The sequence below is a fragment of the Mirounga angustirostris genome, unplaced genomic scaffold (assembly GCF_029215605.1).
Source record: "Mirounga angustirostris isolate CCGP_5_RB_7025 unplaced genomic scaffold, mMirAng1.0.hap1 SCAF_4, whole genome shotgun sequence".
NCBI lineage: Eukaryota > Metazoa > Chordata > Mammalia > Carnivora > Phocidae > Mirounga > Mirounga angustirostris.
This window is the reverse complement of record NW_026991712.1, coordinates 82021601-82045691: the sequence shown is the minus strand read 5'-3', so window position 1 is coordinate 82045691 and position 24091 is coordinate 82021601. Positions and strand designations below refer to the sequence as shown.

The window sequence follows — 24091 nt, the reverse complement described above, 5'->3', positions numbered from 1 at the left end:
TGATAGAAAAGAAGATTAATAAATTTAACTATAATAAATATTTCTGTATAGAATAAACACTCTAAGTGAGATTGAAAGACAAATGGCCAATAGAAAAAAGTACTTTCTGCATACATGACAGAGGTCTACTATCCTTAATATACAAAAATCTCTTAAAAATTAATAAGAAGTTTCACCCCAAAAGAAAAATGGGCAAAATACAAAAATACAGCACACACCAGAAATATTTTGGTTGTTCAAAAATACTAGTGGGAGACTAAGGTCAGAAGAGTGGGAGAAGTGACATTAAACTTGAGAGATCAAAGTACAAAACAAGAGTTCTCACTTATGGAATAATAAAATGTTTTTTATATAGTGTGACGTATTTCAAACTCTATGTCATTGCTCAAAGAAATACTGGTGTTTATATACAGAACATGACTCTTATCTTTATAGGTCTTTCAATTAAAAAGAAAAAAATTTAAAGAAAAGGTATCTTACACTCAACTCTGCCTAGAGTGCCCCAGTGCAGAGATACTTATCCCTTCCAGAGATGTGGCTGCCCCCAGTGTCCTCAAGTGCAGAAGGATCAGTTCCTTGAGTTCCTAACATTCACACAGTCCTCCTCTTTTCAGCCTCTCCTTCACATCCTGCTTCCGGTACTCTGGAGGCCTGGGACTCCATCACCAGACCCCAGAAAGTCTGGGTTCTGCAGCACAAATCAGCTGCCCATCCCCCACCACTATGTTACACTGCAGTTTTCTTGGACTCTAAAGTCTGTTATAACTTGTCTTTTTGCTTTCTAGCTTCCAAAATGCTGTCACTCTTGTCTTTCCTCCTTTAATGTGTCTTTAAAAACACATTTTTTTGTGTTTTAATTGTGCTTTAAAAACAAAAAGAAAACGAAAAAGACCCATTTCTGTCACTTTAGCGGGAACCGAAGAGAAAGTAGAGTAAATATGTATGGTTTTTATCCATTACCTTCACCAGAAGTCTGAACAGCTTCAGAGATCATAATGTTCTATTTCCTGGGTGTCACGGGTCTACTAAAAGTTCATTTCTAACTTTAAATACAAAAACCTAGTACAACCTGCCACAAAATACTCCCCTACGACAGACAACAAGCACTGTTTGGAATAAAAGCTTAACTCAGTAGGAAATTATGCATTCTCCCTTAAAATGGTCATTCCCAATAGTTCCCAGCTCCTGACCATCTACAGACTGGGTTAAATTTCAAAATTTTACAAGTTTAGCAAACCAAAGTCAACTATGTATTAAATACTGAGATCCAAGGTTCAACGTGAGGGGGCAAAGTGGGCTACAGCAGGAGCACACAGGAAATAATGACTCTCTGTACCAACCTGTGAAAGGACCATGACTACAGAAAGCACCGGAGTGCACAAAACCAGCTGGCAGCTGGTGCAAAAACAAAGGCAGGCTCAGGCCTCATGACAGGCTTATGAGATCCAAAACCACTTCTTCACAAAAGTTTATACTACATAGCTGTGCCTTGTAATATTCGGCCTAGAGATTCTGAGGGAGTGAGAGATTAAAAAAAATAATCACTGTTTCAATGTCCACTTAACATTATTAAATGTTCATTAAAGCTGGGTTTTCTTTCCTTTGATTTTGTTTTCAAACATTGGCAAGAGCTTTAAACCTTCCGGGAAGAGAAACTGTTTTGTTTAGACATTTTTCAAGAATATGGCAATCTTTTTATAGGCATTATATAAGAAAACATATTTCACTTAAGTAAAAATTTCACAATGAACTCACAAGTGTAGGTAGTGTATGACGTGGGGGGCAAATCTCTGGCTAACACCACAAGGGTCTCTGGCCCAATGAGTGGAGTCTGATGGTAATTCTTGCTACAAGTAAAAAAAAAGTAAAAATAAAAAAAAATTCATTACCATTTTGGGATTATCCACAGATGATTTCATGAGCTCCAATACAGCAAGATCTAGATTTTTCAATAATTCAGTGTTGATTGTCTCTGAGAACAAGCTATAAAAATACTCTCCGTGAGAGAAGCTGACCATGTTTCTCTGGGACACTCCTGGGGCTGGCTTAGACAACATTGCTGTGTCCAGGAGAAGATTCACAAGGTGCTCACACTGAAAAAGCAAGGAAAGGTACAATGACAGGAGTATGTATTTTACCCATTAGAGAAAGACTCCTGGGAAGCTGCTACCTTTGGAAGTGGAAAATCACACAGTAAGGTCTAAAGAGAACCTGGTATTTGAAGGCCTGGGTTCAAGTTTGAATTGTATACATTTCAACAAGCTTGCATTTTCTAGGTTTCATTTTGGGAAAGAAATCTTCCTTGACTCATGTTTCTCCCAAATTTCCAGAAAATCTTGTTGTTGTTGCTCTTGAGGGGAGAGGCTAGTAAGGGCATTTTTAGACCATTTAAACACGTGATTTGTTTATATTAAGTGAACAAATGGGCAAAGAAGAGCTTTCTGCTACAGGAAAGGGAAGACAGGTAGAAGGAATGAACACAAAGGACTGGCTAGCAGATCTCAGCTACAGCAGAGACTGTGTGAGACCAGCCCTGAACAGTTTGAAAATCCATGAAGATATCTTTCTGTGGTGCCTCTGGAATTATCCTCCAGGGGTGCTCCCAAATCAGCCATCTGAAAATCACAAAGGATAGGGGAAGAGGAAGCCACTGTGTCAACACAGTTCAGCTTTATATTCACAAAATGTTCTCTGCCTTATAAAGTCTTTTTGGAAACAAAGTGCAATAGACAAAACCCCAATTTAAGAAGAATATTGTCCTATTTCTTTTATTAAAAAAAAACCTTTTAGAAAGGAAGTCAGATCATATAAATCTATTAAAGTACTTGCTTAGCTAAGAACTTACTAAATTCCAGCTAAATTCTTGTTTTTAGGAACACACTGTAAGTGAACTATATATTTACATCATTAGGATAGCATAGCATGTAGCTGCTGTTCCTACCAGTCCTCCAAAAGCAAAGGCCAACTCCAGAAGTCCACTGGCTAATCGCTTACAACTGGGGTCTAGTGAAGGAAAATACTCTCGTTCATCTCCAGGTGCAATGCTTTTATAAACCAGGGAAAGAAGTTCTGTGCCAACAGAATGATGCTGATCTGCAGACTAAAATAAAGTCAACACTGAAACATCCAGCAATAAGATATTTTATAGAAACACAATTTCAAACCTTTCATGAATTAAAAAAAATCCGTGTTCATTAACACTGATTGCATTCTAATTGTCAGGAAAATCTTCACTCAACTTTGCTTTCTATGCTATATTTTTTCATTTATATTGCCTACCCACAAAGGCACGATAGCAGTTCGTCCCTAAAGTTCTTCAAAAGCCTGTTGGAAATATAAATGTCCTTCATTTTATTTTATATTTATAAATTTTTATATTTATATTCTAAGTTAACACATGTCTGGCACAAGTAATTCTATAACACCCACTTCAGCATATTCCATACATAAAGGATGTTTAAAACATATATATAAATAAATGGACTAATTAGCTTAATAAAGCTAAGAGAAATGTAAAAACAGATTGGCTGTGGTTACCTGAGATGGTAATACAACATGCAAAAAACCAGCCTTGTGAAGTTGTCTACAAGCTGACACGACAGACGCCAGCTTGGCCCTATCCACATAAGCATCAGGGCCATACAGGTCAACAGCACAGAGCTCCTCAATGCTGCCATGTAAGAAAAACAAAAAGAAACAAGAGGAGTATTAATCTCACTAAACTAGCAGGATACACTGAAAAACTATGTGTGTTCTGTTATACATGTGTTTACTGATTACTTGACACTCAAATTCATTACATGACCCTGGAAAGCAAACATGGGTTAACAATGAACACAGGGCCCATGAGCTAATCCAACCGTGGAAATCAACATGGGGCTAAGCCACATCAGAGGCTTGCTTACCATAAGGTACAGGGAAAGCATGAAAATCAAACAACTGATGAGATCCTTTACTTTAGGAAATGGGGCTATAGCAGAAACACACACAGCTGCCAAAGTATGTTACAACCTTAAATTCCAACACAACACTGATCCCAAGCATGATCTGAATGCCCACCTCTGTGCTGTTATTTTTTCCTTGAGGTACATCTCAAGGGTGTCTTTGTATGGGGACTTCTTTAGTGCTTTCATCAGGCTTACACAAACATCAGGAAGATGATTCATAACTAGGACATCACCAATATTGAAACCTATGCTCGAGGGCTCACATAGGGTTTTCACCAAGAGTTTCATAAGGTTTTTGTTATTACATAAATCCTTCTCAAGGAGCTGTAAAAGATGATTTGGGGGAAAAAAAAAAAAAAACAAACCACATCCATTAGTCAGCACTTAAATTTTCACTAGTGTAAGGTCCATGAAGCTGGGAATTTTTGCCGGCTAGGGCAGGAGTTGGCAAACTTTCTCTGTAAAGGGTTGGAAAATAAATATTTTAGGCTTTGTGGGCCCTATGGTCTCTGCTGCAGCTGCTGAACTAACTGCCATTATAATGTGAAAGCAGCCACAGACAATACATGGACAAATGGGCTTAGACAAGTTCCAATGAAACCTTCCTTACAATAGCAGGCAGCAGGTGGGATTTGGCCTGTGGACCATAGTTTTATGGCCCCGGGTTTAGAGTAGACACTTAGTATGTATTAAATGGATACACCGACTGGACTTTGTTTATATAATAAGCCTCACAGACATTTACAAATATTTGTTAATGCATGTTTCCTAACGCAAACGTTTGATCATAGCATAAAATGCAATATCCAATAAAACATTTAGAAAAACTATTTTGTATTTTATTCACACAATAAGAATCTGATGTACATGAAGAATTTTATTACTTTCAAAAACACATAACTCCTATAGCAATGGAAAGTTCTAAGAAAACCAAAACCACTTTTAATAGGTACTAGAAAATATTTTTCCAGTGCCAAGTACTGACCTCAAACTAAGAGCACCAGGAGTGACCTACCTTCCAGCCTTCTGGGGAGATGCTGAGCAGCGTTGTGGTAAATTCCATAATCCGGACCACAATTGTGCATTTGCTGTAATTATATCTTTCTCCCTCTTGCGGGCTGGGTCTGTGATCTGTTGCCCCAGTGCCAAAGCACTTTTCTGCTGCCATAATATCATGCATAGCAATGTTTTCTAAAAAGAAAGCCACCGCTTTCCAAAGTGAAGACTGTGTTTCAGTACCTAAAAAAAATTATACTGAATTATTAACATATGCTTTCTTCTAACTCCACTATGATTAATGTAAATAGGCATGATATACTTTTAGTCAAAATTCAAAAAAGCTTTAAAAAATATGCACACCAATTTCTATCAAATGTTAAAAAAGCTCATATGCTTTGATCCAGCATTGAAATTTTATCCAAATGAAATAATGGCAGAATTGTAAAGATGTGTTTATATGGATGTTCATTTTAGCTTTGTTTTTAATAATGAAGAAACAGAAACAACTGAAATGTCCTTCAAAGAGGCAACAGAGAAACAAATTCTGGCAGTGGTCTTTTTATGGAAACAATTGCATCAACTCCCAAAGAGACTTTTTCATAAAACTCACATGTCTAAAAACACAAAGGTACTGGTTCTCTGTCCCCCCATCCCTACTTCTTTCATGATTACCCCAGTCTTGCTTATGGAAGAAAGACAAAACAACTTTCTCCTCTACTTAGTCTTACTGTAGTTTTGTACCAGAGAGTCAAGACCTCCCAAACAAAGGGACAGTCTTAAAAAGCGGTATACATGTTGAAAGAGTAAAGGTAATGACTGAGTAAGTAATGCTTTTATAGAGGTGCCTGGGTGGCTCAGTAGGTTAAGCGTCTGCCTTCGGCTCAGGTCATGATCCCAGAGTCCTGGGATCGAGCCCCATATCAGGCTGCCTGCTTAGCAAGCAGTCTGCTCCTCCCTCTCCCTCTGTTCCTCCTCCCGCTCATGCTCTCTCTCTCAAATAAATAAATAAAAATCTAAAAGAAAAAAAAAAAGAAATGCTTTTGTAAGTCTGAGGGTTTCTAATTCTTTGTTTCCATAAAATTTAAGTTCATCAAATTGCCAACTCGACAGAGCATTAAAAATAATTTTGATGACAGATCACTATGTATTCAAAGAAATGAGAGAAAAATATTAAGAATTTCATTTTCAAACACCAAATATCCTTGAATCCAACAGACCAGGGGCTGTATGACACATTCCAATCACAGATATGCTAAATGTGGAAAAAAATGAGCATTTTAGCAAGTTCATTTAGCACCACTCAAATATGGCACTTGTTTATGTGAAAAAGTTATTTTTTAGTAAAATCTATACAAAACAAAAATAGAATTCTAACCATATAATTTTACTTTTTATATGTAATAATTATTCAACAAAATTTTTACTATGCTTATTTCGTTACAGTGGTAATAAACATAAAGTGCCCTAATAACAAATGCAATGATAATGCAACACAGAAGAAACCTGTAACATGTAGACCATTTTGTTGCAAAGACAAAGAGTTATGAGTAAAAACATAAGCATAAAAACACAGAAGACTTAGAATAAAAAAAATGTTAAGGGTATAGAATGGTAAGAATAATTCAGGAACTTTGCAAAATTTCCAGTAAAGAAACTGTTAAGGCTGTTGATGTTAAATAAAAAAACCTCTACAGTACTTAGGCTCCACTGAATACATTTTTTAAGTAATGCTAACAGTTTTATGTTAAAATACCCACATTTATGATACACCAGAAATTACAACTGAAAGCAACGGGGAATTTTTTGTCAAGTTTGAAAGAAGGTACATTGTTTTTAATGTTCCCCACTCCTCACAAGGTAAATGAATAAAACAGTTTGAAGACTGCTTAATTGTGACACATTCACTTAATTTAGTAATATGTGCTCATTTAAATTAGCTCAAGGTATATTTACTGACCTAAAAAGACATCCAATAGGTTAAGTTTCTCTTTAAAAGTTAAGTTTCTTTTTAAAAAGCAAATTACAGTAAAGCATGCAATAATTGCATTAAGTTATAAAATAAAAATTAAAATATATATTATATGTATAGAAAAAGTTTAGAAAAGTAAAGACTATACTGTCTTAGTGTTTGTCACTAGGTAATGCAATTAGGGGAGAGGGGCTGACATATTTCCTATGCTTTTATTCCTTGTTGAAATTTTCAAAATGAGGGGCGCCTGGGTGGCTCAGTCATTAAGCGTCTGCCTTCAGCTCAGGTCATGATCTCAGGGTCCTGGGATCAAGCCCTGCATCAGGCTCCCCGCTCCGCGAGAGGCCTGCTTCTCCCTCTCCCACTCCTCCTGCTTGTGCTCCCTCTCTCGCTGTATCTCTCTCTGTCAAATAAATAAAATCTTAAAAAAAAAAAAAAAAGAAAATTTCAAAATGATATAGATCTCTTAAAACAACAAATTTAAGGTACTGTTTGTAAGTGAACAGCTATACTATTGCTGTTTTTAAAGTTTCAGAACTTATCTGACCTATCCTTCTAAAATCCCATACTAGAATCATGCAGAATCCCATGCTAGAGAGTCAGATCTCAAAAGCATAGAATCTGTTTCCCTGAACCCCAGCATGTGTGTACACACCCAAATTTCACACTCCCCACCATGTCTGGCTCCGACTTCCTCAAGCTAGAAGGAAGACAAGACAGCCTGGTTCTTTCTCCCAAATTCCTGAAATACAGACTTCAGCTCTGACAGAATTAGAGATTTGTAGTTCCTTTAGTCAGCCACCACCAGAATGGATGCTCTGTCTACACTGAAAATCATTTAAATAACAGGACATGTCTGAGTGGTAAGTTGGATGTTCAGCCCATGAGAGAGGATTTAGGTGAAACCCCCGAAGACTAAAATAGTTTGCTCAGAGAACCTCGAAGCCCAGAGCAACTTACCTCTCAGCTATGTTCTGCTCCCGGGTACTCTATTCTGGGAGAGACCCACCTCCCAGGAGCCATCTCCCGCCTTCTGAGGTCCCATTTAGGTCACTAGAAGGATGGAGCCTCCCATCTCCTTCTTCCCAGCAAGGGCTAAGGAGCACACAAAACACTCCACCCTGCATTCTATCCTCTGTAAACAACACTATTATCATCATGCTACAATAAAAACACTAAGGAATAGGAAAATGTAAGAAAAATAAAGACATGCTACTCAAAAACCATGGAATAAGATCACAGAGCCTCATGTCAGGAAGAATTCATTTATTTCATAAACATTTAAGGATTTATTTATTTATTTGAGAGAGGGAGAGAGAGATAGAGAACATTAGCAGGAGGGGCAGAGGATGTGAAGCGGACTCAGTGCTGAGCATGGAGCCCAATGTAGGGCTTGATCTCAGGACTGTGAGATCAGACCTGAGCCAAAGCCAAGAGTCAGCTGCTTAACCGACTGCACCATCCAAGTGCCCCCATAAACATTTTTTTTTTAAGATTTTATTCTTTTAAGTAATCTCTACACCCAACGTGGGGCTGGAACTTACAACCCTGAGATCAAGAGTTGCATGCTCCGGGTGCCTGAGTGACTCAGTTAAGCTTCCAACTCCTGATTTTGTTCTTAGGGTCATGAGATCAAGCCCTGCATCCAGCTCCACACTGAGCGTGGAGCCTACTTAAGATTCTTTCTCTCCCTCCCTCCGCCTCTCTCTCTGCTTCTCTACCCCTCCCCACCCTGCTTGCACACTCTCTCTAAAAAAAAGAAAAAAAAAGAATTGCATGCTCTATCAACTGGGCCAGCCAGACACCCAGGAAGAACTCTTTTAATGTGTTATGTGCAAATGAAAACCTCAAAAGGTTATTTGATAAAAGGATCATCAAGAACCTGTAAACAGGGCACAGAAGTACAGACTGGGCAGGTTTCTGTAGCCTCAGTGCTGTCATATACACCAGAACCCTGCCCTCACTGTGAGCTTCAAGAATGCAAGTACTAAATTAATGCTCCCTGCTATCGCCTTTGTTTCTGGGATTCTGAGACAGTGGTGCCTGTCTAGTCAAACACCCCATTGCTCTTTTGCGCAGAATGACTCCAGGTAGAACTGGGCCACAGTTAACTGGGGGTGTAGGTTTTACCTACCCAGGATCTCAGATGCTTCAAGGGTTTTCTCTTCAATGAATGTGTTGTAGCACTCCAGAGCCGCCAGAAGCATGTCCATCCACTGCAGGGCAGCTCTCAGGCTGAACGACCCTTGCAGATGGAAGAGGGTGGGCTGAGCAAGGATGCCTGACAGCCGATCACAGTCTCCTCCTCCCCCCTCAAATATGTTTATGAGAAAGGAAGTATCTTTGTTCTTGAGAATATCCTTCAGCCATAAAGAAGGGGATGTATTGCCTTAAAAAAGAAACAAGATTAAAACACACATATAAATAACTTTCACATAATTAAAATTAATCTAATCATGGTACCTAATTAAAAGTAACATCCCCCAATAATAAAAAATAAGAATTAAAAGTCTGATATGTTAACAAACATATTCAGACCAGAACAAGACCGGCAATATCACAGTATTTCAAATATAGTTTCCATAAAAGTCCCATATAAAGTACCTACCAGAGCAATACAATTTCAGAATGATAAGGGATAATCTTTTTTTTTTTAACTATAGCAATCACAACTTGTTTCACTGTAATTACTGCCAAGAAGGTATTTCCACCAAAGCCATCCTCTTCAGTTACTTTAAACATTATAAAAATGGTTGGATACCATTTGAACAGTTATAAACATCATATCCTTTCCCTTGCCTTTTTTCTTGACAATTGTTATCCCTTTTTTTCAGGACTAATTTAAAGGATGAACACAAAAAGAGCACTGTGACTCTCAAGTTCCTATTCTACTTCCGGGTTATGTGGCCCTGGCCTCTCTCATGTCCCGGTTTCCTCATCTGTAAATGAGAATCCTAACAGTATCTACCTCTGAGGTTCCTACAAAGAGTAAATGAATTGAAGTAGTTAATACTTGAAATAGTGCTTAGAATAGCATCTATCACTCAGTTAAATGCAGTTTTTATTAAATAAGAGTTGAATTATGTTTTAATTTTATTTATTTTTTAAGATTTTATTTATTTATCAGAGAGAGAGAGACAGAGGCAGGCAGAGGGAGAAGCAGGCTCCTTGCTCAGCAAGGAGCTCGATGTGGAACTCGATCCCAGGACCCTGGGATCATGACCTGAGCTGAAGGCAGACGCTTAACTGACTGAGCCACCCAGGCGTCCCTATTTTATTTATTTTTTAAAGATTTTATTTGACAGAGAGAGAGAGGGAGGGAGGGTGCACACACAAGCAGGGGGAACAGCAGAGGGAGAGAGAGGAGCAGGGTCCCCGCTGAGCAGGGAGCCCAATGCGGGGCTTAATCCCAGGACCCTGGGATCAATGACCTGAGCCAAAGGCAGACACTCAACTGACTGAGACACCTAGGTGCCCCGAATTAACTGCTTTTTAAAAGCATTTTTTCCTTTAGGTATTAATCATTTTCTAAACTAAAGAAAAAACATTAAATTTTATTTTGTATGCTCTGAAATCAGTGACGCTCAAAAGGTCAAATCATCCTGATTCTAATGAAGTTAGAAAAGAATTCAAAACACTAATGTATTTCTGATGTAGTAAAAAGAAGTAGTTTTCCTATCGTGTTAAAATATACCTATCACCGCTATAGAAGTAAAAGATTTAATATCATGTTTTCAGGTTTGTTTTAGGGAGAACTATTAAACATTCCATTATTTTCACTAAATATTGAAAAATAAAATAATATAATGAGTAAAAATAATATTTAAGTTCTATATCAAATACTAGCTAAGAGTCATAGAAAAGAAAGGACAGAAAGGACAGAGAGAGACAGGTGTAGAGAAAGAAGAGGATAAGGGAATATGAGGACCAAGAGACGGGCCTGGGAAAGCACATCTGGATTGCCGGGAACCTTCCCAAATCCCTGCCTCCTTCTCACTCTCCTCCTCTGAACTACGGCTGCTGTCACCCTGGCTTTCTGTCCAACATGAGTCTCAGCAGTCAGAAGCCCCTGACACATGTCGTAGGGACATGTCTGTATACTTGTCATTATGGCCCACTGATCTAGGTGTTGCCCAGCAGCCCTGACAACAGCGTACTCTTTTAGGACACAGGATTTCTGATCTAAAAAGACAACTAACACTGACCCTTAAAAACCACTGGGGGTGGGGCACCTGGTTGGCTCAGTTGGTTAAGCATCTGACTCTTGATTTTAGCACAGGTCATGATCTCAGGGTTGTAGGATCAATTGAGCCCCCTGTTGGGCTCCACGATGGGTGTAGAGCCTGCTTGAAATTCTCTCTCCCTCCTCCGCTCCCCACCCTCTTAAAACACACACACACACACACACAAACCACTGAAGGCAGCATTGTTTACAACGAAGATATAGAATCAGCCCAAGTGTCCATCGACTGATGAGTGGATAAGGAAGATGCAGTATAAATATTATTCAGCCATAAAAAAGAATGAAATCTTGCCACTTACAATGACATGGATGGAGCTTGAGAGCATTATGCTAGGCGAGTCAGAAAAAGACAAACATTGTGTGATTTCACTCAAAGGTGGAATTTAAGAAACAAACAAACAAAACAGGGGCTCCTGGGTGGCTCAGTCAGTTAAACGTCTGCCTTCTGCTCAGATCATGATCCTGGGGTCCTGGGATCGAGGCCCAAGTTGGGTTCCCTGCTCAGCAGGATCTGCTTCTCCCTCTGCCCCTACCCTGCTTGTGCCCTCTCAAATAAATAAGATCTTAAAAAACAAACAAACAAAAAAACCAAATGAACGTATGGGGGCAAAAAGAGGCAAACCAAGGAACAGACTCTTAACTATAAAGAACAAACTGATGGTTAAAGGATCATTTAACTGGTGGTGGGGCTTAAGAGTGTACTTGACATGATGAGCACCAGGTAATATATAGAATTATTGAATTACTATACTGTATACCTGAAACTAGTATGATACTGTATGTTAACTAACTGGAATTAAAATAAAAACTTAAGGGAAAAAAACTACTGGGGGGAAAACAGAGAGAGAATGGTGGATGCAACATTGGAGGGCACAGAGGAGCATAAGTGAAGGAATGTTCATTCCTTTTATACAAAATATATATTGGCAGCAGGGCAAGGTTCATCTACTACTTGGTATCCTTTGTGTAACAGAAACAATTCTGAGAAGCAGAGTTCTACTTATTTCATTGAAAATACGTGAGGTCTCTATTGTAGGCAACTGAGAAGAACAATAGAAATGTCTAGGATCAGTCAAGCTGACAACACTAGAAATTGTGTGGGCTGAGGGAGAGTCAGAGATCTGCCTGGGAGGGAGGTAAGGTCTGCCAACTAGCAGTTGCACCCATATAATATCTGGGCCAAAGTTTCATTTAAAAATAAGGAAAATATTGGGGCGCCTGGGTGGCTCAGTTGTTAAGCATGTGCCTTCGGCTTAGGTCATGATCCCAGGGTCCTGGGATCAAGCCCCGCATCAGGCTCCCTACTCCGTGGGAAGCCTGCTTCTCCCTCTCCCACTCCCTCTGTTTGTGTTCTCTGTCAAATAAATAAATAAAATCTTAAAAAAAATAAAAATAAAAATAAGGAAAACATGCCCCACCCTTCCACCCATCCAATCTTCATGGACTTTATAGGTGTATTGTAAGAATGACAACATATAAGACTAACTTTGTTAACTAAAAGCAATAAGCAAATATAAAATACTAGTGGTGTTTTTTAAACAATTCTCTACATTAAAAATCCAAATACACATTACCACTTTATATATATAATTATAGTAAATAAATATAGACAAATATTTATATACCAGAAAGTATATGTAGTACTAATACAACTGCAACATATGCTATATAAATCTATGGCATATATCATCATAATACATTCCATAATGTAATAAAATATAGAATAGAATCTTCTAAGTTTTAGAACTATACCAAGTAATTGTCACTTCTTCTTCCATGAGGAAAAAGCCCCAAAGTAGTACTCCACCCTATTTTCTAAAAAGAACTGGGTCTTCCTCATGTTTTATAGAGTACCATGACCTTTCTTATCCAGACACCATAGCACCTCTTGGTTCTGGACTCTTGCACAGTGCATTCCATAGGGGGAAGCCAGGGCCTCGGTCCCTCCTGAGGCACAGTTTCCCCACACCTACACTCCCAAACCTCGGTCTGGACTTAACTGGAGAAAACAGAATACATTTATTCCTGTACTAAAAAATTTAGTAATATTTCAAGTCTGTAAGTATTGTTTAATGGCTTAGTGCAATAATTATTAAAAAGCATGGGTTCATTGCTTTCCTTTAATATCACAATAATCTGAGATCATTCAGATTTAGCAGTTTAGCAATTTCTTATTAATCACATGGTGAAATAAAACAACTGCATTATTTCACTATTAACTGAATATCATGTTGACTGCACTGGTTATCCAACCCTTTTTCATTTCCTTTAAATGAGATTAAAAAAGCAAAAATGTAGTAGGATAAAAAAGATACTGGGAAATTCTAAATTTACTTCCTCTGTATCGTTTGACATCAAAATAGGATTTTTTTCTTTCCTTCTATAAATCTTTGATAAATGTACACCCCATAGTTTATCCTTTGTCATACAAATGATCTGTAATGATTACTGAATATACTTATCCTTTTATTAGGAATGTATTATTTGTTACACTCATCTATATAATGGAAAGGTTACATTTTAAATAAGTATACATCTCTTTTACTACTGGTAACAGCAAAACCTATAATTTATAGGACATAAAGATCACAATACCTGGCAATAAAGGAACAAATTTATAAAAGAGTTCTATGGATTTGTGTCGACATTCTGTTTGGGGCCTCCCACAGTGGGCTAACAGCCACTGGACCACATCCAGTAAACACAATGATGCCGCAGGTGGAAATCCTCTAAATGGAGATAAGACACTATATTTAATACACATGCCCCAACATTTAGCATTTAGCTAAGTGTTAGTACAGAAACCATAAACTCAATTTTGCCACACATGTAGAAACTTCATCAAAAGGCATTCAATTTATTTTTAATGTATTATCACTAGTATGCCATCAAAATGTCACAGGTTAAATATATTGGTCCTAAATGCTGTTTACCTTCATTTTTTGTTAACTCGAGGGAAAAGTTAAAAAGTATTTCTTAAAACAACAGTACCAATATTTTCATGTTTCCTTTTCAATGTACCTTAAAACAAAGGGGGATTTGAAATCTAAAGCAATGTTTCTCAAATTGTGGTCCCTGAGCCAGCTGCATCAATATTATCTGTAAAACTTGGCAGAAAATGCAAATTCTTGGCCCCACTCCAGACCTACTGAAAGATTCTGGGGGCAGGATGCAGCAACCTATGTTTGTTGTTGTTTTTTTTTTTTTTAAGATTTCATTTATTTACTTGAGAGAGAAAATGAGATAGAGAGAGCATGAGAGGGGGGAGGGTAGAGGGAGAAGCAGACTCCCCGCCGAGCAGGGAGCCCGATGCGGGACTCGATCCCGGGACTCCAGGATCACGACCTGAGCTGAAGGCAGTCGCTTAACCAACTGAGCCACCCAGGCGCCCGCAACCTATGTTTTAACAAGACCTCCAGGTAATTCTGATGCATGTTTCAGTTTGAGAACCAATGATCTAGAGAGGTCAAAAGTTAACAATAGGATCTGAAGGGATCAATTTTAAAACAACAGAGAAAATATTAATGTCTAATTTACATGTGCCAATGCTTCTGCAGAGTGGTAGCAGCCAGCAGACTCCCTAGACACCCTGCACAGATCTGGAGGGGCTGATGCATGGCACACCCCATCCTTCTGGAGAATAAGACCTTGCTAGGATGGAATTAACAGTCAAGACTGGATACCACTGGTTAATAAGCCTGCCTTGGCTTTGGGTAGCTTCATTTCATAATTCTGTAATTCCATGGCTGTCAAAATGCTACTATTTCAATATTTCAGTTTTTATATTTCAAATTTACTCCATAATAGCTCATGCATTTTCTAGTCAAATAATTCCACACCAAATTTGTATTCAAAATTAGTGCAGGGCGCCTGGGTGGCTCAGTTGGTTAAGCGACTGCCTTCGGCTCAGGTCATGATCCTGGAGTCCCGGGATCGAGTCCCGCATCGGGCTCCCTGCTCGGCAGGGAGTCTGCTTCTCCCTCTGACCCTCCTCCCTCTCATGCTCTCTGTCTCTCATTATCTCTGTCTCAAAAAAAAAAAAAAATTAGTGCAGATAAAATGTGTTACAAATTTATACCTTAAACCAAGCATTTTCAAACACAAAGCTTTTTAGTGTCCTAGAAATTAACTCCTATTTCCACGCAGTCCTTGTTTAGAAAATTGATTCTTTATGCTTCCTCACATTCCTTCCAAATTCTTTTACTAACTGAGAATTAGTTTTATGTTGGAAAAAATAAAAAAGGGAAGCAATTAGCACCTACCGTGGCCTACGTCGCTTTTTTACTTTGTTTAAAGATACATACTTCTTTTCAATGATACGCCTTAGGTGATCAATGGCATCACAACATTGTTGAATTGTACCTGTTCTCGAGTATAAAAATATATTTCCAAAGGAGATAAATAGCTAATTATTATTAATAAAATAGCATTATAAGTTTATTGACCTAGTTTTTTAACTAAAAAGGTAATTTTACAATAGAGTTAATATTGTTTCATCCCTCAGAATGCAAATTTTAAATAAATGATTTATATTGTCCCAAAACAAAAACAAAACCCACATTTAAGATTGCAGGATAGTATAGTGCACATGCACAAACACACTCACAGCAATACTGCACCTAATGAGAAACTGCTCCACCAGTCCCCAGCCAGCCAAAGCACAGCCTCACATAATGGATTTGAGGTGGAAGAGACTCTATGGGTATTACAAAACTCACATACCAGGCCAGATCCTATTTACCTCAATTTAAGCCTATTATTTAAGGGGTATAAATTCCTTGACCTCCCCTTGTTCTTATGTAGGTTAAGCCATTCGATAGCTTGATAATATAGCCACTGGAGGAGAACCAAAGTAAATTAGTAAAACCATCCACAGACATCTCGGGTTATTCAGGAAAGGAGCCTTACAGAACTTGAGTTCTGTAACCAAGAAAAAGTTTTCTTTTTATGCTTTGAAAATATGGCAGTGATTTTTAAAAGTTAAGTTTCACTTGTTGAGAAAATTCACCTATATAAGCTGTTAAGATAAACAATTTTAAGCTCTTTGATGACAAGAGCTAAATTTTAAGCATTTTTACCCATAGCAGGCTATCAACATGAAGAGTAATAGAGCTCAACCTGTCTTTTGAAAAAACAAAATAAAATCTGGATAAGTGAAAGAGCATTCTGCCACACACAGCTATGTGACCTACATCAGTCGCTTGTGTTCTCTGGGTAAGATGTCTAAGAAGACTTCTAGCCCAGAAATTCCAGGATGTTCATAATACACGCTAGACAGAATTTCATTGTAAAGACTACCATTTATTACTCTCTTAGCTAATTTAAATCTATGTCTGACTTACTATTTTGTATTATTTCTTAATTATGGTCAAAACAGCTTTATCACAATCTTGTAATGAGATCTATTTTCCATGTTTCAAATTGTCATCAGTGAGACACTGGCCACATCTCAATGGTTATCATACCCAGCTTTCTTTACATGGTGCAATCGTACATTCTCACATTTCGTGTCATCACAGTAACTGGCTGGCTTCATTGGAGCTTCACAATAAAACTGTCCCACCTGCCCTGGGCAGGATCTCTGACCAGCCAGGGGTCAAGCCCAGTGGCCACCAAGGGCACTCCCTGGAAAATCTGTGGGCCTTAGAGGAGGCAGGCACTGAAGGGGCACCAGAGGGGCATATCTCATATCTCCCCTTCACACTTACCATTCTAAATGGGAGATGAAAGAAAAGAAACCACCACCTTATGAGAGAACTACTTGAGGCTTAACCCGAGTGGAAAAGCTCTTATAGATTTGTCAGGCAAACAGAACTGGTGTACAAACAAAAAGCTCAGATAAGACCTACCTAAGGATTTCTCATCTGTGTGTGCTAAGGCCAGACTTTCCAGATATGTAACCAATGCTTCAAACACAAACTGTTCTACCAAAGACTCTTCTTCCCTGTAAAATAAAGAATATTGAACCTCACCTAGGAAAACAATAAAGCAGGAGTGACAAGGGAAAAAAGTAATGTTATCAAAGAACACATAAATTAAACTTGTTTTAAAAAAAAATGGCTCAAATGTTTTGAAACATAAAGCAACCTAAAATACTTCTCAAAGAAAACTTCCTCAAGAGCAGACCAAAAAGTACATAAACCAAGAGACAACAGTGGCTTTTTCTGTGCACACAAGTACCCTTCCATCTGTAGAACTGCTCATAGCACATAAGCTCTGAACCACTGTTCTGAGCACACTTCCACACACCTCATTAAGCTTAATAGAAAAGGTCTCATACCACATCCACATTCTTTCAGAATAAAAGAATTTCAAGAGCTCTCACCCTATCCAAAAGTAAGTCAACACCAACAGTAAACGCTAAGCCTTTTACAAGCACATCAGGCACATGAAAGTAATTAATTCAATCAACAATGTCTGTGGACCATCTTCTTATATAGAGTAAACTCATGGGTGGGTGAAGGGCAGAGGGCAGATCTCTCCCTCGAAAATCTGTTCCTTAATAACACAGGACAGCAAATGATTAAGTATAAAATGACAGGGCTAGGTACTAAGTCTCAGAGGAGTTCAGAGAATAGCACGAGTTGGAAGTTCTACTTGTGTGATGAAGTGCTGGGTCACTGCACAGCCCACGGGAAGGAGTGCATTCCTGGAACAAACAGAACTGGAGTGAGGTGCTGGAGGACGGAGAGCACTTAGAACAAGAATTACAAACTGATGCTTGGTTTGGCAGGAATACTGTCCCAGTTTCTTTTTTTTTTTCTTTTTTTTAAAGTTTGAATCCTAGGAGGGGCAGGGCCTGTCAGAGTTCCACAAGCTCCACATCTCCCCTAGTGTCACACACCCCGATCTGACACTGAAAATAAAGGACATTCCCCATAAATGTGTGGTATGGGCAAAGACATGGAGGCAAGATGAAAAACACAGGAGACAGCAAGCAAACTGGCAAAGCTAGAAGAAAAGGTTCACTTGGAAGAGCAGTTTGTGATGAGATTGCAAAAGTTGGGGTGGGGGGGGTCTTGAAAGGCCAGGCTGAGCATAATAGTTTTTAGCTTATGTATCAACACCAACTAAAATAGGTAATTAGAGAAATGACATGACAAAATGATGCCCTAAAACTGTGCTTCCAAAGAAAGGTGTACAAAACAGTTCATTAGCACGCAGAAAGGAAAAAAGAGAACTTGTATCTATAGTATTCAACATGCAAGACCTCAAAAAATTTATCACTCATGCACCTTTTCTCAAAAAGCCACTTCGAATGTGATCCAACAAATCAATAGTATCCAAAAAGGAAGACAAGAGAGGAAAAGGAAACAAAAGATCAAACACAGGGAGGAAGTACAGAGGACATCCAAGAGGAGAGGCAAGGAGACCCAGACTTGACAGGTGAGCAAGGATCCAAAAAAGAGACTTGTTAAAGCTGTCTCCACCAAAACACCACCGTATGGATTTTTCAACCTATAAAGAAGAAAGCCTAAATTCCTCTTAATCTGGCCTACCACGATCAGGTAAAGTTCTTCTCCTGTCCATGTTCAATCTGGAGCAGCTGACAGTCCTCCTTTATCCCACAAGAGAATTCTGCTTTGACATGCTCCTGACACATGGGGGTGGACCAATGGGAACTGAGATGCAGAATTTAAAGGGCAGTCCACACTCCCAGACAGTATTTCTCCCAGATGTCAGTTGTAGTCTACTTCACACCATTCTGGAGAGCTCTGCTTCCCAAAACTAACATGAACCTTGTCACTCTAATTCCTTGGAATGCGCTTCTGTAATCTTTCATGGAAGCTGAAACCAGTCTCCACTGAACAGAATATCCCAGGATACTTCACCTAACAGCGAAAACACTGACTTTTACTGCTTTCCAAAATCCAAAAGTATATCATTTAGGGTATATACATACAAAATGAAACAAACACAAACAAGGGAATAAGTAATGTAAAGAAAGAATGATTAGTTCAGAGCAGAGGAAGGTCTGAAATACTGAAAATACTCCATTTCTTAACCGAGGGGGTGAGTATACAAAAACTTGTTTTATTATCATTCAAGAAACTTTACAGAGTTTTTTTTTTAACCTGAGGCGTACTTGACATATAACATTATATTAATTTCAGGAGTACAACATAACTCTGCATTTGTATATGTTACAATATGATCACCACAGTAAGTCTAGTTAACATGGATCACCATACAGTTACAAAATTTTTTTCCTTGTGATGTGAACATTTAAAATCAACTGTCCTAGCAACTTTTAAATATGCAATACAGTATTATTAACTATGGTCACCATACTGTACTGTATAGGCACACCTCAGAGATCTTACGAGTTTGGTTCCAGGTGACCAAAATAAAGCAATTATCTCAAAAAAGGGAGTGAAGTGAATTTTTTGGTTTCCCAGGGCATACAAAAGTTATGTTTACACTGTACTGTATATTAAGTGCACAACAGTATTATGTCTAAAAATGTACATACCTTAATTAAAAATACTTTATTGCTAAAAAATGCTAACCATCTTCTGAGCTTTCAGCAAGTCACTATCATTTTGCTGGTGGAGGGTCTTGCCTCGATGTTGATGGCTGGTGTTGACTAATCAGGTTTGTGGCTGCTCAAGGTTGGGCGGCTGTGACAATTTCTTCAGATAAGGCAACAGAGAAGTTTGCTGCATAGATCAACTCTTCCTTCCAGACCCAATTTCTCTAAAGCATGTGATGCTATTTGGTAGCATTTCACCCACAGCAGAGTCTCTTTCAAAATGAAATCAATCCTCTCAAACCCTGCCACTGCTTTATCAACTAAGTTTATACAGTATTCTAAATCCTTTATCGTCATTTCAACAATCTTCACATAATCTTCAACACAAGTAGATCCCGTTTCAAGAAACCACTTTCTTTGCTCATCCATAAGAAGCAATTCCTCATCCATTAAAGTTTTGTCATGAGATTGCAGCAATTCAGTCACACCTTCAGGCTTCACTTCTGATTCTGGCTCTCTTGCTCTTTTCACCACATTTGCAGTTACTCCCTCCATCGAAGTCTTAAACCTTGACTTCAAAGTCATCCATGAGGTTAGAATCAACTTCTTCCAAACCGCTGTGAATGTTGATGTTTTGACCTCTTGCCATGAATCATGAATGTAATTAATGGCATTTAGAATGGTTAATGCTTTCCAGGTTTTCAATTTACTTTGCCAGATTCATCAAAGGAATTACTCTCTATGGCATCTATAGCGTTACGAAATGTATGTTTTAAATAATAAGACTTGAAAGTCAAAATTACTCTTTGATCCATTAACTGCAGAACAGATATTGTGTTAGCAGGCATGAAAACAAATAATCTCATGATATCTCTCCATCAGAGCTTTTGGGTGACCAGGTGCATTGTCACTGAGCAGTAATATTTTGAAAGGAATCTTTGTTTCTGAGCAATTCTCAACAGTGGGCTTCAAATATTCAGTAAACCAGGTTGTAAACAGATGGCTATCATCCAGGCTTTGTTGTTCCACTTAGAGAGTACAGGCAGAGTAAATTTAGCATAATTCTGAAGGGCCCTAGGATTTTCGGAATGGTAAATCAGAACTGGCTCTAACTTAGTCACCAGCTATATTAGCCTCTAACAGGAGAGTCAGCCTGTCCTTTGAAGCTCTGAAGCAAGGCACTGACTTCTCTCTAGCTATGAAAGTACTAGATGGATTATTCTTCCAGTAGAAGGCTGTTTCATCTACACTGAAAATCTGTTGCTTACTGTAGGCACCTTCATTAATTATCTTAGCTAGATCTTCTAGATAACCTGTTGCAGCTTCTATATCAACACCTGCTGCTTCATCCTGCACTTTAATGTTATGAAGACAGCTTCTTTCCTTAAACCTCATGGATCCTCTGCTAGCTTCAGACTCTTCTTCTGCAGCTTCCTTACCTTCTCACTGCATAGAACTAAAGAGAGTTAGGGCCTTGCTCTGGATGAGGCTTTGGCTTAAGGGAGTTTTATGGCTGGTCTGATCTTCTATCCAGACCACTACAACTTTCTTCATATCAGCAATAAGTCTGTTTCACATCCTTTTCATCCATGTGTTCACTGGAGTGTCAGCTTTATTTCCTTCAAGAACTTCTCCTTGGCATTCACTACTTGTCTAACTGGTGTAAGAGGCCTAGCTTTTGGCCTATCTCGACTTTTGATATGCCTTCTGAACTAAGCTTAATCATTTCTAGTTTCTGATTTAAATTGAGAGATGTGCAACTCTTCCTTTCACTTTAAAACTTAGAGGCCATTGTAGGGTTATTAATTGGCCTAATTTCAAAACTGTTGTGTCTCAGGGAATAGGGGGGCACGAGGAGAGGGAAAGAGATAGGGGAACAGCCAGTTGGTGGAGCAGTCAAAACACACACATTTATCAATTAAGGCCATTGTTTTATTTGGGAGCAGTTCATGGCACCCCAAAACAATTACAATAGTTATATCAAAGATCACCATCAGAGATCACCACACCAAATACAGGAATAATGAAAAAGTTTGAAATAATTTAAGAATTACCAAAACATGACTTAGAGATACAAAGTGAGTAAATGTTGGAAAAGTAGTGCCTACTCAAAGTCAATTTGTAAAAAATGCAGTATCTGTGAAGAGCAATAAAATGAAGCACAATAAGGGATGCTTGGTGGCTCAGACGGTTAAGCACCTGCCTTCGGCTCAGGTCATGATCCCAGAGTTCCGGTATCAAGTCCCGCATCGGGCTCCTTGCTCAGCAGGGAGTCTGCTTCTCCCTCTGCCCCCCCATCTTCTCTCGCTCACCCTCTCTCAAATAAATAAATAAAATCTTTTTTAAAAAATGAAGCACAATAAAATGAGGAATGTCTGTACATTCCTGACTTATTTATTTCATAATTGGAAGTTTGTACCTTTTGACCAGTCACCCATTTTGCCTACCTCTCTTCCCAGCCCGTGGCAACCACCAATCTCTCTCTTCTCTGTATCTTTGAATTTTGTCTTTTTTTTTTTTTTTTTTAAGATTTCACAAATAAGTAAGACCATAGGTATTTGTCTTTCTCTGACTTATTTTACTTAACATAATGCTGTCAAGGTCCATCCATGTTTTCACAGATGGCATGATTTCATTTTTTTTCACAGCTGAATAATACTCCGTTGTATACATATACCACATTTTCTTTATCCATCCATCCACTGATGGACACATTCCATATCTTGGCTATTTTAAATAATGCTGCAATAATCGTGGGGGTGCATACATCTTTTTGAATGTTTCATTTCCTTTGGATAAATACCCAAAAGTGGAATTGTTGGATCATATGGTACTTCTATTTTTAATTATTGAGGAACCTCCATACTATTTTCCATAGTGGGTCTGTCAATTTGCATTCCTATCAGCAGTGCACAAGGGTTCCCCTTTTTCTACATCCTTGCCAACATTTGTCATTTCTTGTCTTTTTCATAGTAGCCATTCTAACAGGCATGAGGTGATATCTCCTTGTGGTTTTGATTTGCATTTCCCTGATGACTAGTGATATTGATCACCTTTTGTCACCTTTTCATTTTATTGATGGTTTCCTGTGCCATGCAGGAGCTTTTAGTTGATACAGTCCCACATATTTATTTTTGCTTTTGTTGCCTTTGCTTTTAGAGTTAGAACCAAAACATCATTGCCAAAACTGATGTCAAACAGCATACCACCTATGTTTTCTTCCAGGAATTTTATGGCTTCTCAGGTCTTACATTCAAGTCCTTAATCCATTTTGAGTTAATTTTTGTGCATGGTGTAAGATACTAGAGTTTAGTTTCATTCTTTTGCATGTGGCTGTCCAGTTCTCCGAACACCAGCATGTAGTGAAGAGACTGTCCTTTTTCCACTGTTTATTCTTCACTCCTGGGTCAAAAATTAATTGACCATGTTTGCCTGAGTTTATTTCTAGGCTATTTTGTTCCATTAACCTGTTTTATGCCAATACCACACTGTTTTGATTACTACAGCTTTTGTAGTATAGTTTGAAATCAGGGTGCATGATGCCTCCAACTTTGTTCTTCGTTCTCAAGATTGCTTTGGCTCTTCAATGTATTTTGTTGTTCCACACAAATTTTAGGATTGTTTCGTTTCTATGAAAAATGCCATTAGAATTTTGATACGGATTGCACTGAATATGTTGATTGCTTTGAGGAATATGGACATTTTAACAATATAAATCCTTCCAATACATGAGCATGGTTTATCTTTCCACTGATTCTTCAGTTGCTTTCACCAATGTCTTATGGTTTTTAATGTATAGGTCTTTCATCTCCTTGGTTAAATTCATTCCTAGATATTTTATTCTTTTTGATGTGATTATGAGTGGGATTGTTTTCTTAATTTCACAGCCTGATATTTGGTTATTAAAGTATAGAAATGCAACAGATTTGTATATATAGATTTTGTGTCCTACAACTTTACTGAATTCATTTATTAGTTCTAATAGTTTTTTGGTGAAGTCTTTAGGGTTTTCTCTATATAATACTGTGTCATCTGAAAATTGTGACAGATTCATACATATGTTTTAAACACTCTTCTGTACATATAAGTTTCACAATTTTAAAAAGCTAAAAAAAAATAACATAGTGGCTTCAAACTTTAGTCAATTTTCATATAAATGTGCACATGTACACATATACACATACACAGTTTCCTATCCATCCATCCATCCTTCTCTATCATCTATCTTACTTTTACAATTGTTCCTTCTTCTTTATCATAACTGTCATTTCATGAGAGAACTATCTGGACCAAACAAAGTCAGGTTCCTCATTATAAGATTACTTGTAATCATCTACTACTACTTAAAAGAACTGATTTCAGCAACAAGTTTTACAATTATCTATGTAATTAATTATTATCTATCTCTTTTTTAAAATGTAATCCTCATGAATGGTTGTATCTGTTTATCATCAGCATTT

At 38.1% G+C, this 24091-nt stretch overlaps 1 protein-coding gene and 1 non-coding gene across 5 annotated transcripts in view; one reads left to right on the top strand and one right to left on the bottom strand.

Moving 5' to 3' along the window:
• The window catches only part of PRKDC (protein kinase, DNA-activated, catalytic subunit), a 244993-nt gene that overhangs the window by 161193 nt on the left and 59709 nt on the right, over positions 1-24091 (bottom strand). For all 4 annotated transcript variants that reach the window (XM_064588357.1, XM_064588358.1, XM_064588359.1 and 1 more), the window contains 9 exons: positions 17008-17102; positions 15421-15520; positions 13754-13887; positions 9050-9304; positions 4963-5186; positions 4060-4271; positions 3538-3670; positions 2942-3100; positions 1890-2093 (listed from right to left, as the gene is read on the bottom strand). In XM_064588357.1, the coding sequence (XP_064444427.1) occupies positions 1890-2093; positions 2942-3100; positions 3538-3670; positions 4060-4271; positions 4963-5186; positions 9050-9304; positions 13754-13887; positions 15421-15520; positions 17008-17102 (1516 nt within the window). The remainder of the gene's footprint in view (positions 1-1889; positions 2094-2941; positions 3101-3537; positions 3671-4059; positions 4272-4962; positions 5187-9049; positions 9305-13753; positions 13888-15420; positions 15521-17007; positions 17103-24091) is intronic.
• Positions 1704-1855, top strand: LOC123860686 (small nucleolar RNA SNORA62/SNORA6 family). The gene has a single exon (XR_006794805.1). It is a non-coding gene; the product is annotated as a small nucleolar RNA SNORA62/SNORA6 family (small nucleolar RNA).